At 42.7% G+C, this 16,794-nt stretch overlaps 2 protein-coding genes across 2 annotated transcripts; one reads left to right on the top strand and one right to left on the bottom strand.

Moving 5' to 3' along the window:
• Positions 1–981: 981 nt before the first annotated feature.
• LOC140938878 (uncharacterized) lies at positions 982–16,302 on the top strand. Its single transcript, XM_073388407.1, has 3 exons — positions 982–1,188; positions 3,853–4,122; positions 14,187–16,302. The coding sequence occupies exons 1-3, from the start codon at positions 1,083–1,085 to the stop codon at positions 14,924–14,926; spliced, it is 1,116 nt and encodes a 371-aa protein (XP_073244508.1). The 5' UTR covers positions 982–1,082; the 3' UTR covers positions 14,927–16,302.
• LOC140952284 (uncharacterized) lies at positions 5,705–12,702 on the bottom strand. The gene has a single exon (XM_073401716.1). The coding sequence runs from the start codon at positions 12,374–12,376 to the stop codon at positions 6,113–6,115; it is 6,264 nt and encodes a 2,087-aa protein (XP_073257817.1). The 5' UTR covers positions 12,377–12,702; the 3' UTR covers positions 5,705–6,112.
• Positions 16,303–16,794: the final 492 nt, after the last annotated feature.

Genomic DNA, 16,794 nt, shown 5'->3' with positions numbered 1-16,794 from the left:
CAAAATTTTCGAAAACCCGGTGTGTGACGGTCAAAAGTCGACAGGGGCTGGAACTAGGCAGGTGATTGGCTAAATCTATTAACTTCGTGTGTGCCAAATTTGGGAGCAATCGGAAGTAACACAATTTTTTGCGAAATTTCTTTGGTCACCGTTCCTGAAGCTCCGATTTCGGCGACCCCGGAAGACGGCTAGGCTGAAGAAACATTTCTGTCCAGTTCTCTTCCGAAAAATATAATCCATTTGAGTACGCATCATAAGCTTGTTCGTTGCCAATTTTAAAACAAACCTTTAAATACAGACTTTAATTTTGATAAGTTTTTCCTCTCCAACCACTCTCCGCGACAAATTCCTGCTTTTTTCCTCAAAGATACGTATTCTTGAGGTCTGCAGTCATCGTGTAAACCGCGCGAGAAATGACACGTACTTCGCAAAGTCAAACAGATTTTGCCCTACCACCTACCCCCGGGACTGGACCGCTTCAAACAATTCCCCATCCCGGGCCCGAAGGCCCGGACTTGTCCCAGGGTTGCCCGGGGGGATGGTAACAGGTCAAATTGAACCATGCATCAGTAGCACGGATTTATTCATTGCATGTAGTCACCTGGAGTAGCGGTAGTAGGGGTATCCTCTACCAACAGGAGAAGTAAGGCGACTAGTTCCCTAAATTTCGTTTCCGCTGTGCGGTCGAAGATGCGACGTCCATCAGGATATAAGCAGCAGATGGTTAGTCACCTGTTGTAGTGTGATATCTACTGTTATGCCATTTTTCCGGCTTTCTAGGGAACTGCAAGAAAAAAAACGCAGATTCCATTATATAACTTTATATGGGAGCCTGAGCTACAGACGTACACATTGCAGGCTCACTTCCTCATAATCAAAGGCCAGGCATTTTGTCGCCCCAAATTTATCCATGAATGAACCAATCGAATGTCATCACGGCCGATAGGCTTTATGGGCAGCCCTGTTTCCGGGATCGCGAATCCTTCTAGTGTTGATTCGTGCCAGGAGTGTTGTGAACTTGAGGAAAAATCTCGTTATTTTCAGTGGATAAAGGACCGAAAAACACCGCCACACCAATTACAATGGAAGAGGAAGGCCTTTTACCTGCACCTGCACCTGTACCTGTACCTGTACCTATCGCGGACGAGGAGAGCCAAAGCAGAAGCTATGCAGCTGCCGGAGAAACTGGTATAAAATCAAAGTCGTTTCTGCATTAGAATCCTCGGGTTCTCCTCGTGATTAAATTGGGGATGAGAGAGGCTATTTTAATAATATTAAAACAATTCAACGATATTTGTTTGAAGAGTGAGATACGGGAAACTAGTCAAAGCTGCATGACAGGCCACAACGAAAAATACAATAATATTCGGAAATTGCCACTTGGATAGAGCTTCATGTAAACCTGACGTTCACGTTATCTTTTTTTCCTTGCACAAACTGCACGTGCAATGACTGGTTTCCAAAAATATAATGCATCAGTCAATTCCAGGTGCACCCATGTCCCCTCCTGGGCAAATGTGGGACATTTGCCAGCCTTGTAAGTCAGGGAGGTGGGGGCATTAGCAAATTTTGCATCGTCACGGTCTAGGGTCGGGCATTTGCCAACCCTAGGGCCACCCCCGAGCTTTTGGCTTGTACTTTCATCCCTATCCAAACTTATCTATAACACAGAGGATTTTATGGTAGACATAAACAGGTTTAAAGATTGGCTCACCTGTCAAGGATGGGAAAAACTTGTTTCTTGATTTTTATACGTCAACATTACATTATTGCTTATCAAGCCAAAATTCTGGAGCTATTGACGTGAATAAACGCATATTTTTTGGTTATGGAATGAAATTTCTGTTGATCTAGGATTTGAATGAGTTTAGCGGTGATTATATTTCTAATCAGTTCTACATGATCTATCTATTATTTGAGGAACTTCCTTTACTTTTTGCAGGCGACAACAGGAGACTGAAATCCTAATTTCCAGGTTGTTATTACGCATGCATTGCATGTATGCAGCTAGCATTCGTTTTGACTTCCCCTACGAATGAATGGAAAGCACAGAATGCAATTTGATCACTTCTGTTTGGACCTTCTATCACTTAGATCACACATATTTTGACCATCTATCACGTGAATCTTGTGCAAACCACAGAGTTATTGGAGCAAAAGTGTTTTGACCTTCAATCGTTGTCACCCACACTCCGTAACCTTTGGTCATTACTAGTTCATGTTTATTAAACAAACCAACATTTCACTACGAACTACCCAGTATTTAAAAGAAGATAAACAACGATAATGAAAGAAGAATCATAAAGTGGTGTCGTCGCATGTCAAGTCTCAATTAGAGTGGTTCTATTGCAAAGGCGCGTTAACCAAAACAAAAAAATCGCCATTTAATCGATCAAGGCCCTCTTTTTCATCCCCGCCAAGGGGCACTTGGCAGGTCAAGTGTCCCGGTCCCCAGGAATTTTCCAAAGCAAAAAAATTGCTAATGATGCCTGGGGGTCAACCTTTGGGGGTTGGCATGGGTGCACCTGGAATTGACTGATGCATGATTCTTTCTGAGTACATATAGGTGCAGTTAGTACTAACTATATTGTGTAGGAGGCATGTGCTTAAAAGCCTTTAGCTTTAACTCTGATCCATTACTCACTTCTCTTGTTTCTGAATTCCTGAACGTGTAGAAAAGACAAAAGTAACGACGTGTACTTTAGCCAACATTGATCTTTTGCACACAGATATGCTGATATAATTTTCAACAAAGTGATCCCCAGTGCACATGTAAATCAGGCACAAAAGATAATACAGAGGTAAGGTTTTTATGAGGCACTACCCAAACGGCACAGTCGTTATTAAAGGGGATTCTGGGTTCCATGAGCTGTATTTCACATTTCAAAGCCCAGGATTCAGGATTTCCACAAGTTTAATGGATACCAGATTGATTCCACAAGCAAAAATTTCCCAGATTCCAGAATCCGGATTCCCTTACATGGAGCGAAACTAGCCATGAGATCTGCACTGATCAGTTCAACACTTCAACGTGCATTCATCCCCTCTGCAACCCTTGCACGTTGGTGACAAAATGGAACTTTTTGTAGGACAGACCTGTTCAAATTACCCCTTCTATTAGGCCAATATAGTGGTCAAATGCACTTTAGTAAAGGCAAGTTCTTTGAAAAACCTGGTATTATGGCATCCACCTTGACTGGAAAATCCACAACAGCTGAACTACCAAAATTACAGCCACTCTTGTTTTCATACATTTCACTTCCAAAATATTGCATAGCTTTTGAAGTCTTTGTTGAACAAGCCGTTCTCATTCAAAAGGTATGTCTTTCTCCATCTCACTATGAGACAGCCTGCATAGCTGGTGAGATTAGCAGGCAAGTGGAGCAGTGGAGCCATGTGGAGATTGGAAGCACGTCAATTCCCTCATGGCTTCACCGCTCGCTTCACATGGCAGCTCTCCAAGAAAGTACCCGCGCACAAAATCCCATCAACTATGCAGGCTAACCATGGGAAGGATTTCATCTATCTAATCACATTCTCATTCAGACACTGGATACAAAGAAGTTATATATTTGTCTTGTCACTTTCAGTTCAAATACCCTACCCTTGGGAATGCCTTTTGTGTCAAATTCCCCACTTTGCAGGCATGAGTGATGGTCAAATGCCATGTGGAGGGGATGTTTTGGCTTTGAACTGATCAGCGCATAATTTCTGGCAATGAGATAAGTGTCTCTTAAACACTGAAGGGGGTTGGGGCCATTTTTCTAATAATGCAATAAATTATTGTATTTTTTTAACATAATGTCCACCAATGGAGGCCAGGGTAATTATTATTCCTTTTTTTTTTTTTAGCGGAATGTGTCAAACAATCAGTGGAGCAGATTGGGAGACATCCATTTTCTGAACCTTGGGAGGATAGTGACTTGGTACTCACAGTGGAGGATGATACATTTTATGTCCATCGACAGATCCTGAGTTTACACTCTCCAGTGTTCAAAGCAATGCTCAGCTCAAAGTTTAAGGAAGGAACAGCCACAGAAATTCCTTTACCAGGAAAGAAGGCAAATGAGGTTCTGGATTTTCTGAAGGTGCTCTACTTAAAAGAAACAGAGGGTATTACTTGTAAGTAAGACATACAGTGTATAGTGACATTGAAAAATCAATAATCAAATTATGTAATGTATGCATATATGCCAACTCTCCCAGCTTATGTGGGAGTACCAGATATGGCTTGAATATACTGGTCTCCCATATTATTCACCCAATCTCCCAGATAAAATCAACTTATGAGCTCTTCTTGCTTCAGTTTGAAACTCAGCCCATTTTCCCAAAGTTCAAAATAATATGTTTTCAATCCAATATAGTATGGTTCTTGCATGCAGTATTTTGGCATGTATTTCATCACTTACAAAGATTATAATATTTTTGTCAATCTTGCCTTGGAGCAACTTTTGGTGGTCTCTTTTATACCTTATATGTAAGACTTCATATAATGTCTAACCTGCGATCATGCCCTCCCTATGTTGGAGTGGGGGTGCTACTCAACAGATAGAATAAATAAATCTTTGGACCTCCAGATATCTTCAGGGGGGTATCTTCATTAATGGGTTATTTAAGAAGACATTCAGATGCTTTTCTAGTCTACGGTAAATGCTTACGTGAAACTGTTCACGATAAATGGTGTTTACCAAAAAGTGTCCGGCAAACTGAAAATGGCTTAGAATGCGGCTATACTCCGTTTAAATAACTGTGCCATAGTCTTTAGATTTTACATCTTGGGAGATTGGCATGTCTGTGTATTGTCGTTCTAATTTTGCTAAATAAGTTGGATCTTGTTTACTGTGGGTAATGTCGACCGAGATATTGGTCGATATAGCGGTCGACACTCGGTCAATAGTCGGTCGACACTCGGTCGACAGTCGGTCGACATAGCGGTCGATAGTCGGTCGAGACACGGTCGATAGTCGTTCCAGATGTGTCTCGGCCGATATAGCTTTTCGTTCACCGACACTTCGCCGACACTTTGCCGATAGTTGGTTGATAGTTGGTCGATACTTGACCGATGTATCGGTCAGTAATTGGTCGACACTCGGTGGATGGTCGGTCGACACTTAGCATTTCCTACATTTTTTGGCTTGGAAAACAAGAAATTAGAAAGCATTTTCTAGCTTGGACCTAACCGTTTTTTTAAATTGTGCTTCTGCTTTTTTAATTTCAAACTTCAATGTACTTAGCCAAAATTCCGGAATAATAGCTATTAGTAATTTATCTAGCCTTTTCTTTTAATTCATGTGAGCGGGATTTAGCCTATCTGTATCGATGCCCACCACCTTTTCGCAGACGTTTCCTCCCCTGGTTTTTTTTAGGGATGGGGGTGTCTCGCTACGCGTAGCCGGCTAGAATTGAATCATGAAGAAGTCGGCTAAGTGAGAATGATAGGCCTTCATGCAGCTTCTTGTTATGTGATTTATTCCCACCGTGTGAGGTCTATATCTGGCTGATTTTTCCTATGCCGAGAATTTTTCAACCGACTCAGAACTACATTGATGAAAAAATGTATTTACAGTTCATTTTTTTTAACTTGTTTTTCCTTAACAAGTTAAGATAATATTAATGTTAACGCGGCGCATACTGTTTTCCTTTTATTCAGATGACCAAAAGTGACTTACCATTCAATATTAATTTCTGTATACGCATTGTGGCTGGCCTCCCGTAGTACATACAACAAGAGGAGTTGCTAACAATCAACACGAACGTCCCAAACGTAGTTTATTCACAGGTCCTCGGTACAACACATTCTTTTTACTCCTTAGTTCTTGGATCCTGAGTCCCGAGATAACAATCGTTTAGGCCGTATAATGTCCGATGGATGGCGATAACTATCCAAAAACTTGAACAACACGAGAAAGGGCTAACATGGCGGCCGCTTACTAAAATCTGGTGCGGCTGCTAAGCTTTTACAACATACCGCTGACTGCGCAGCGCTGCAGTCACATGGCTCCCCTAATTGTTGCCTAACAATTACTTAAGTTAATGTCCATACTAGACAGTTAAACAAAACAAATGTTCATAAAGGCGGTCACTTGTGTCTTCTACACCTGTCGGGGCGACTTCACTGAGCAGTTGGCTCCTCGTTGGGGAATTCCTCGGTCTCCCTGCTGCTATCACCAACATCCGCTTCATCTGCAGAGGGTACCAGTAAGACTAATTTGTGGATTGGTCTATCCAGGAACGTAGATGGCTTTCGACGTCTGCCTTGGTTGTCAAGTTCTCCATCAGCTTTCACAATTTTGACTTTTCTGATACATCCGTCTTCGCTAGGGTAGACTTCTACGACTCTAGCGAGTGGCCATTGGTTACGTGGTCCTTCGTCTTCCTTGGATACGACTACATCTCCAACTGATAGATTTCGCTTTGGATACATCCACTTGTTACGAGCCTGCAGGCTATGAAGAAACTCACGGCGCCATCTAAGCCAAAATTCGTTCGCGAGATATTGTACTCGGCGCCACCACTTGCGGGAATATAGATCTGCTCGCTGGAACCTTCCAGGCGGTGGAAGTACAACTTTAGCTTTCAAGGTAAGTAAATGACTGGGCGTAAGTGGTTCTGGTGCCTCTGGGTCATTTAAGTCGTTCGTAGACAAGGGTCTGGAATTAACAATACACTCTGCTTCAGTCATGAAGGTTCTGAACGCTTCGTCGTCCAACTGTGTGCCAGCGCTCAGAAGTAACGTCTCCAGTGCACTACGAACAGTTCGGATTAACCTTTCCCATGTGCCACCCATGTGGCTGGCATGAGGTACATTCATCTGAAATGGTATCCAATCACATCCGTTCTCCACTAAGTACTCTTGCACCCGGTTCTGATCCAGTTCTTCTAAGGCAGCTTTTAGCTCATTCTTCGCTCCTACAAAGTTTGTACCCTGATCACAGCGGAGCTGTCTGACTGGACCGCGTCGGTTGAGGAAGCGACTAAGTGCGTTGATGAAGGAACTGGTACTTAACGAGTTGGCTGTCTCCAAGTGAACACCTCTGCTGGCCATACAGGTAAAAATAACTCCGTAACGTTTAACTTCACTCCTCTTTTCCTTGATCGGGAAAGGTCCAAAGAAATCTACAGCACAATACGAGAAGGGGGCCGAAGGTTCAACTCGATCCACAGGCAAATCGGCCATCTTCTGAATTTGCAGGGGGCCGCGCATTTTTCTGCATGTAACACACTTGGAAATACAATTTGACACTGCTGACGATCCACCAACAACCCAGTAGCCTCTCTGGCGCAACTCATTTTGGGTGATACCTCGTCCCATGTGGTTCACTTTGGCATGCCAGAATCGAATCAGCAAATCTGTAATATGACTTTTACGAGGAAGTATCACAGGATGCTTCGTTGCAAATGGAAGGTTAGCTCGTCTCACGCGGCCACCAACGCGGATAACACCGTTTTCATCGAGAAATGGATCCAAACGATATAAGCAACTAGACTTCTTGACGGCTAGATTTCTTTCTCTTGCGATCTTTCTAGTAGTAAGCTCTCCAACTTCCTTAAGTTCCTTTAAAACTTGCATCTCGTCATGGAAATGTTCACGTTGAACAACCTTAAGAACTTCCCTCTCTGCTGCGTGAAGTTCTGTAAGTGTGACTGATACCTTCGGTAATGGTCTGATGCTCTCACCACCCGTTTGTCTCGTCAACTTCACTTCTCTACTTGCCAGTTTGCTCTTCAGTCGTAGACACAAAGCTATTGCCTTCAGCACATGCTGCCAGCTTGACATGTGGCGCAAACGGCTTGACGTTAACGGTTCAGGGGCTTGAGTAGCTCTGCTCTCTACACGAGATGTGAAAACGGCTGCTTTCCTTACTTCAGGATCACTTTCGGTCACTTGAAATTCTTCTATCTTCTCAGGCTGGAAAGTTCCACTCTTCCAAAGAAATAAGGGTCCAGTTAGCCAGTTGGTTCCTTGTAATAACTGTGACGCTGTAAGGCCTCGCGAGGCATGGTCAGCAGGATTAAGTTCAGTGCTGACATACAACCAAGAACTCGGGTTAGTGACGTCACGAATCTGCTGCACACGATTTGCCACATACACATGAAACCTCTTAGCTTCGTTGTTAACATAACCAAGGACGATTTTGCTGTCTGTCCAGAAATGTTCCTTAATGTCCGTGTAAGACAATTCTCGACGAAGAAATTCACTCACGTTTGCTGAAACAGTAGCTGCAGCCAATTCTAGCCTCGGCACAGTGATTTGCTTTAACGGGGCCACTCTAGATTTCCCAATGACAAGGGAACAGTACGCCTTGTCCTCCACATTGATTAGTCGAAGGTACAAGCACTGTCCATAACCCTCTACACTAGCATCTGAGAAATGATGCAACTCGCTGGCTTTGACCTGCCCAAAGTTCTCCGGCTTAAAACAACGTTGAATTTGCAGCTGATCGAGATTCAGAACATCCTGACGCCATTTCTCCCAATGAGTATACAAACTCTCTGGAATTGGGCTGTCCCAATCAAGCTTGTCTCGGCACATTTGCTGCAAAACTTGTTTTCCTTTCAAGGTAACTGGGGCAACGAAACCACTAGGATCGTAGATTGAACTGATTGTGGAAAGTACGCCACGTCGCGTTAGGGGACGGTCACGCAGCTCGATGCGGAATTGAAAACTGTCATTCTCAATGCACCACACTACTCCTAAGGCACGTTCTAAGGGCAGTGGATCAACCTTCAAGTCTAGCTCCTTTAATCCTTTGGCGCGATCTTCGGCCGGAATCTGTTCAAGAACTTCTCTTTTGTTTGATGAAATTTTGTGCAGTCTCAGGCCGGCCTTGGCGCAAATGCCTTGACTTGCTTTTATCAGTGTAACAGCTCGCTCCACGGTAGGGACTGATTTTAGTCCATCATCCACATAAAAGTCCTGTCGTATAAACTCAGCAGCTTCTTCACCAAACTCTTTCTCCCCATCATCTGCTGCTCTCTTCAGACCAAAATTTGCGCAGCCAGGTGAACTACCAGCACCGAAAAGATGAACCTTCATCCTATACTCAGTCACTTCATTTGCAGGATTCCCATCCTTCCACCACAAAAAGCGCAGGAGATCTCTGTGTTCCTCTGACACCATAAACTGATGAAACATACTCTTAATGTCAGTCATAAACGCAACATTTTCTTGTCTGAATCTGCACAGGATCCCCAGAAGAGTGTTCATGAGGTCGGGTCCTTGTAACAAGTGATCGTTCAGGGACACCCCTTCATACTGGGCCGAACAATCAAAAACAACCCTGATCTGGTCTGGTTTTTTTGGGTGGTAAACACCGGTGTGTGGTACATAGTTAACCATTCCATCCTGAACTCCATGGCGGTCCGGTGGTACCTCTTCTGCACACAAAGCAATCACATCTTTCATGAATAAGCGATAATCTTCCAGAAACTTGGGGTTTCTCTTAAACCTTGCTAAAAGTTGGTGCCATCTCTTGACAGCTAGTTCGCGGTTGAAGGGTAGAGACGGTTTGTCTGTCTTCAAAGGGAGAGGCATCTCGTAGTGCCCATCCGATCTCTTCACAATACCATTCTCAAGGATGTTGAGGAATCTCCTGTCTTCAGCTGAACAGGGCTTGGTATTTGCAGAACTTTCTGTAAAGTCTGACTCAAGAATCTTAATAATCTTCTGTGGGTTGATAATCTCTTTCACCTTTGTCGTAAAGGCAAAGTGTTCATGGGTTTCTTTGACCATCACCTTGTTGCACACTCCTTCCTTATGGTTGGCTTCACCTGTAGATTTGCACACCTTGCCGATTATACCCCACCCCATTAAAGATCTTTGGCCGTAAGGGTCGTCTTCACCTCCCACTAGGACTTCTCTGGGTCTGACGATACTAGGGCAATTATTGCCAATCAGCAAGGAGATTTCCACACTTGGATTGTAGGGCATGAGCTCGTCAGCAATAGGACACAGATGTTCCCATTTCCGGGCAACACTGGCCTTTGGAATCTGCGACCGACTGGCTGGGATGATATCTCGCTTGAACATCATGGGTAGCTTCACAGCATGCTCCCTTCTAAAATCCAACACCTCAACTCCACAAATACGGTTGCTTGGTACATGTACATTTCTCTCTTGCACTGTTGTCAGCAGCAAGTCGGTTGGTGGGCCTTGCAAGTCCAATTTTTCACACAAACTTTGCGACACAAAACTCACATTGGACTGGTCATCTAGCACTGCATATTGTAAGACTTCTTTACTGGGTTGGCTAACTTGTCTAACCCAAACAGGTACAATCATGGCATGATCCGAGCCGCCCTCTTGCTCTGGGATGGTACAAACATTTGTACAGTTCGTAATACTTTCCTTGGGAGTTTTCTGAATATGGAGACATGTAGGGTGATTTCCAGAACACGTGCGACATTTAAGTCTGTTCTTACAGGAGGATACTTGATGTTGACTGCTAGAGGCACATCCAAGACAAAGAAATTTCTTATAGAAGAAGTCCTTCCTTTCCTTGTGCGGCTTCTCTGCAAACTTTTTACACTCGTCTAGCTGATGTTCTTCCTTGCAAAACAGACATACTTCGGTCTTTTTCTTCTCGCTCCTCCCTTGCGAACAGGTTGGGGGTCTCTCCTTTTCACCTTGACCCTGGGCAGTCACGTTCTTGCTTGGATCCAATACATGAGTTTCGAAGGAAAAGGCCTCCTCGCCTTTTGGTGAGCGTCTGAATGGTCCTCTAGGCCTAACAAACTCTTTGGTTTTGGACAGCTCCTCAAGTTCGGGAATGTTCGCTCTCTCTGCACACTCTTTCACAAATGAAGCAAATTCAGAGAAGGTAGGGTAAGTACCATTTCCTTTTGAGACTCTACACTGTTGTACTATTCCTCTCCACTTATTCTGAATTTGAAATGGCAACTTGTTTAGAGTTTTAACGTTCTCCTTCGCAAAGTCTAAGACAGCAAGACTAGGAGTAGTTTCTCTGGCGGCAATTATCTTTTGCAGGAAGTCAGAAAGATCTCTTAGGGCCTCCGCATCTCTTACGCCAATCTTAGGCCAGTTCTCCAGTTTGTTCATAAAGGCTGTCCCTACTACATTGCAGTTACCATACCTTTCCTTTAACAACTTTCTCGCAGACTGATAGGCATCTTCAGTACCAATTAACATATACTGATCAACAACTTGTTTGGGCTTTCCTGAGATGTACTGATGTAGGAAGTTCAATTTTGTCTGCGCGTCCATTGGTTTGGAATCAATAAGGGCACTGAAGGAACTGTTCCATGTAGGATACTCCAAAGGATCTCCACTAAAAACTGGGATTGAAATCTTAGGCAGTTGCCCTGAGATTGCTAGTTGCCTGTTCACTAGGTTCTGCTCCATAGTAGCTGCCACCAACATACTACTTGTTTCCACTAATTTGTCCATACACTTTTCTAAGACGACAGAGTGTGGTTGAAAGGGTGTGGCACTGGGGCTTAACGTACTGTGCACTCCATTTTCTACACGCGGAAGACTGAAAGTGGGTTGGGCTCCACTTAACTGAGTTGAAGAGTAGATAGGTTCTTGCTGACCAGGAGAGAGATCACTCTTACTTGTGACTGGAATTGAATTAAGGAATTTGTCCATGTCCTTGACTTTATCAGCGGGGGGAATCGAGTTTAGATCCTGATCATCAAACAGTTCTACTTTATCTGCTGACATGCATACATTAAGCTTTGCTTGATTCTGAGCAAGTTCACTTTGTAATCTTAGCTCTTCCAACTTTCTTTCTTGTTCTAATTTGGTCAACTCAGTCTTTCTGTGTTCTAATCTCAGTAACCGTTCCTTCTCTATATAGGCCAGTTTAGCCTTTAAGGCAGCTTCCTCCTTTTGTAACTGAAACCTATCTTCTTCAACATTATCATTGGAACTTATTTTTGACCTACTACTTTTCTTGGATGCTCGACTGGACCTTTTGGATGCTTCAGAGATTGAATCATCCACGTGGTGTTCGACAAATTCCAGAAACTTTATCTCTGATCTAATGTCACACTCAAAATTTGACCATTCTCTGCCAACTTGATCAACCATTCTTTCAATATTTTCCACATTCTCATCTGGGTTCGCAAAAACCTTAATCTCTTCAACCATGTCTTGAAATTCGCAATACAAAATCTGAGCTTCGCTGAATTCTTTCTTAAATTCTACTAGTTTAGTTGACTGACCTCGCTTCAGTAGAGTACCTCTCATTCGCTTCACCAGTTCACATTTCTTAGTTTTCAAGTTACTTGTTCTCAAGTTGAGTTGATACGTATACCCTTTCTCCGTCAGGAAACGCTTCCTTGATTCATCAGTTTCTTCTTCCAGCGCCACATTGACCTGGTCTTCGGGTCTTGCTTCTTTGTTGACGGACATGACTGCTACACGAAGATCGTCAAACGATTGTTATTGTGGCTGGCCTCCCGTAGTACATACAACAAGAGGAGTTGCTAACAATCAACACGAACGTCCCAAACGTAGTTTATTCACAGGTCCTCGGTACAACACATTCTTTTTACTCCTTAGTTCTTGGATCCTGAGTCCCGAGATAACAATCGTTTAGGCCGTATAATGTCCGATGGATGGCGATAACTATCCAAAAACTTGAACAACACGAGAAAGGGCTAACATGGCGGCCGCTTACTAAAATCTGGTGCGGCTGCTAAGCTTTTACAACATACCGCTGACTGCGCAGCGCTGCAGTCACACGCATGGTCGTCTTTATTTTGAACACAATATAAATATAAAGCGAAAGGACAGAGCAAAAGGACAGGATAATGTAATGATAACGTATGAGTATTTTCCTTGCTGTAAATTGAAGTCATTCCCACAATAAATGAATGTGTTCAGTCTGCTGGATATTTTTGTCACCTTCCTCGGCACATTATCAGCGCGTTTTATCAATAAGTGATTGTTAAACAAAGGACTGTTCCCGTCTTCAATGCAGAAATATATAGGTTTAATTTGTGGTCTCTGCACAAACGAGAACTTGGCGTGATGAAGCAGGTCAAAGCCCGATAATAAAAGATGTGTATTCCACGCTCTTAAAGCATGTCATCAACTGCCTTTTCCTATTCATTATTCGTCCACTTCGGGACTGCGGGAGCAGTCATTTCACTCGTCCTTATTAAGTATTCTTCGACTGCAGGACCACAGGAGCAGCAGATTCAACTTAGGCTGAGACAGGTTCTGTTTAACAGCTAAAACTCAGACGATCGGAGATGATACAAACTGGAAAAAAAAATGGTTATCATGTCCTTAGTTCCCAGTGCTCTTCGGTTCCCTTCATAGAGTAATCGCGCCTCGCACTGCCACATGTTCCCCCATCGCATGATAACAGTAATTAATGACGTCTTTGCTAAAAAAAAAAAGCCATTGGACTCACCTGATAAATTAACACACGACTGATATTCGAACGACAGTTGACCGATATACCACCGACAGTTGACTGATATACCACCGACAGTTGACTGATATACCACCGACAGTTGACTGATATACCACCGACAGTTGACCGACATATCACCGACATATGACCGATAGTAAGTCGAGGTGCTTCGTCGAAATATCGACCGATACTCGGCCGATAGTCTATCTCACTATCGACCGACTATCGACCGACTATCGACCGACTATCGACCAACTATCGACCAACCATCGACCGACTATCGACCGACTATCGACCGACTGTCGACCGACTATCGACCGACTGTCGACCGCTATATCGACCGCTATGTCGACCGCTATGTCGACCGATATCTCAGTCGACATTACCCACAGTAAACAAGATCCAATAAGTTTTGCAAATATAGATGAAGTAAGCAAAATCACAGCAAAAAGCATCTGAAAGGGCAAAGGCAACTTAACGAAAGCATTGTGCAAGCATGAACGTTATTTTTTACTTTCTCTTCGGTTGAGTTGATGTTTGCTGTGTTTTCACCCCCTAGTGGTCATAGGGGCTGATGATCACTCTGTGCTGCTTATAAATACTGCTCTTTAACTACTCAACCATTTGCCAATAACCGCAATATCATAGTTCCACACAATCAGTTGATTAGTTGAACTATACAATGAGAATACCAAAGCTAAGTGATAACAAAAGGAAATTTGAAACCACCGCACGAGGAAATCGATTTGGGAGAAAGACCTCATCAAGCTAACTGTGTTTTTGGTGATTGTTATTCAGTGAACAAAATGGGTCACCTTCTGAAGCTAGCCGATGAGTACGATGTACAGGGTGTGCTTGATCTCTGCATAAAGTGCCTCCAAGATGTGCCAAAGTCTGAGGGGAATGTGGTTAAGATTTTCTACCTGGCAACGGACACATTGACAGCAAGTGAGGATTGTAGGCTTGATGGTGTTCGTGATGAGTGTGAAATCCTCCTCAAAGAAATGGACCTGGCCAACATCACTGCAAAGAGTGATTTTAAGAAATTGAACCGAGACAGCATGGAGAGAGTTTTTGTCAAAAGAACTGAACGTCTAGAAACTGTTATAAGGGAGGTTTACCCTCAGTTGGTTGGGTTAGTGGAATATTGTTTATACTTAAAATTAGCTTCTTCGTCTGTCATAACTTGTTGCCCTCAGCATTTCCTTGGCAATAAGTCATACACAGATCTCCTTGAGCGTATCAGAAGTTGCTTTGTTTGTAAGCAAATGATTACGCAGTTAGTCACCACATCTGTTACACCTGAAAAGCAACCACAAACCCTTGCCAGACAAAGGGCTAGACAAAGTAATGTTTTCTGCTTTCAAGCAGCCGGACCTCAGCCAATTAAAGAATACGTTTATGGGGGCCAGTGCCACTTTGATGAGAAACTGGTCACGCTTCTTCAAGATATGAACAAGGTTGCGCGCCTCCCGTCTCTTTCAAGTCTTGCTTTCGGGTCCATGAGGGCTAGTTTAAGTATAAACGAAAATGTCTAGACAGAAAGTCAACATGACATTGACTCAAATCATCAGTGGGTCGAAAAATCAGTTTATGTCTTACCTTGGTAAAAACATTTGTATGGGTCTGGGGAGAGTAGGTGTATTGATAAACGGCAATAGTTCTGTTCATTTTAGACTAAAAAAGAATATATATATCTAGTCATTTGTTACTCTGAACCGTGTCAACAATTACACAAAAGCGGAGTACTGTACGGAGTAAGAGCAGGGACATTCGGAAGCTTAAGCAACAACGGCCATGAAAACGTCACTTAAAAAGTGAATTCGCGCAGTGCCTCCCCAAACATTATCGCACTTATTCCATCAATTATATTAATTGATTCAACACTAATTAATTGGACAAAATATTGGCATTTTTTGGGGGATTTGGAGATGAATTTTAACGGACTGTATCAAAGTTCAGGAAAAGAAAAAGAAAGTTGTTGTCTTGTGTTCCCTTCCTTGACGAAACGTAAAATTCGGTACTTTCACGTTGTAGTCGTGCAACGATGGCTAAGAAATGCACAAAAAAGACTGATGCATGTGCAAAATCGTTGTTTTGTTATTATAATTGCCTATTGCTTTTTTGCCGTTCTCGTTGTCGTCACCGTCGTCGTTGCTTAAGCTCCCTATATATTTATTAGCACCTTAAATACAAGAATAAGTTTCTGCTAATAACCTATTATAGCTGTAGTTTGTGTTGTCCATTAACCAAATACACGTTTTTATTGACTAGTAGCAATTTCTTTTTCACTGATGTATTTTAAAGCCACAAATATGAAGAAGATGAAGTCCTGCTGACAGCATTAGTTCCCTCTTTACCGTAAAAAGTGTACCAGAGTGCGTAATTTCATGTTAGATGCTTTTCTAAAATATGAAAAGGTACTACTTTGTGAGAAATACATGTAATTCTTTTACTTGGTCATTGCTAGAGGTTAGGAATTTTTGATGCAATCGATCGATGGTGTAACGATTTTAGAAATATATAATCACAAGTTTCAGGGGCACCCAACAACTGCCTCTCCTAGGATTTTCGAACATCTAAAAAATGGTATAATAGCCCATTTTTAACGGATTTTTACCCTAAAAAGATCACCTACAATTTTCGGGACCCTTTTTTTAGCTAAAATTTTCGAAAAGGTAAGTTTTGATCCCTATAATTTTCGCATCACTAGACTTTCGGCTAGGAAATCCGAACAGATGAAAAATTTTTAGGGGATAAAAATATGCCTATATCTACCTTTTAAATGCTAAAATACGTTCAACAATGCTATGTTTAAGTGGTTTTGAACTATATTCTTGTTGGGTGCCCCTGAAGTTTGTATTCCGATTGTAATGCAGGTACGTTCTCTGTTATTAAAGAAGACTGATATAGTAGTGTCGACTTTTTTTTTATCAGGGCCCACGCAGGGGGGAGGACCCGGGGGCTCTGCCGATCCCATCCCCTCACCTTTTGCACGAAATATGAAAATTTATTTAAAAAAGTTCTTCACTTAATACGGTTTTTTAGATACTAGACCAAGGATTGGGTTTTTAACACATGTCCACATAGTGTATAATATAGAGTAGAGTGAAAAGATGTAAAAAACTTCATTTTGTAAATATAAACACAGCAGAAGTGCGTTTATGTGCTCCGAGTATTTGCGATTTTTTGCGCCTTCATTTCATGGGTATCATGCATTCTACCACTTGCCGGTACACCGAGGGAAAAATCCGTTCGTCACGTGGTGCTTTCCCTAAGAGTACAAAAGGGGTGAAGAGGAGAAATGTGGCCTTTTTGACGGTCATTGGGCCTCTGTTCGATCTGTGTGGGAGAAAGTTGCCAAAATGGAAAAATGCCTTGAGACTGCGGTTAAAATCGCTGCTTT

The sequence above is a fragment of the Porites lutea genome, chromosome 1 (assembly GCF_958299795.1).
Source record: "Porites lutea chromosome 1, jaPorLute2.1, whole genome shotgun sequence".
NCBI lineage: Eukaryota > Metazoa > Cnidaria > Anthozoa > Scleractinia > Poritidae > Porites > Porites lutea.
This window is presented reverse-complemented; position numbering and strand designations above follow the sequence as displayed.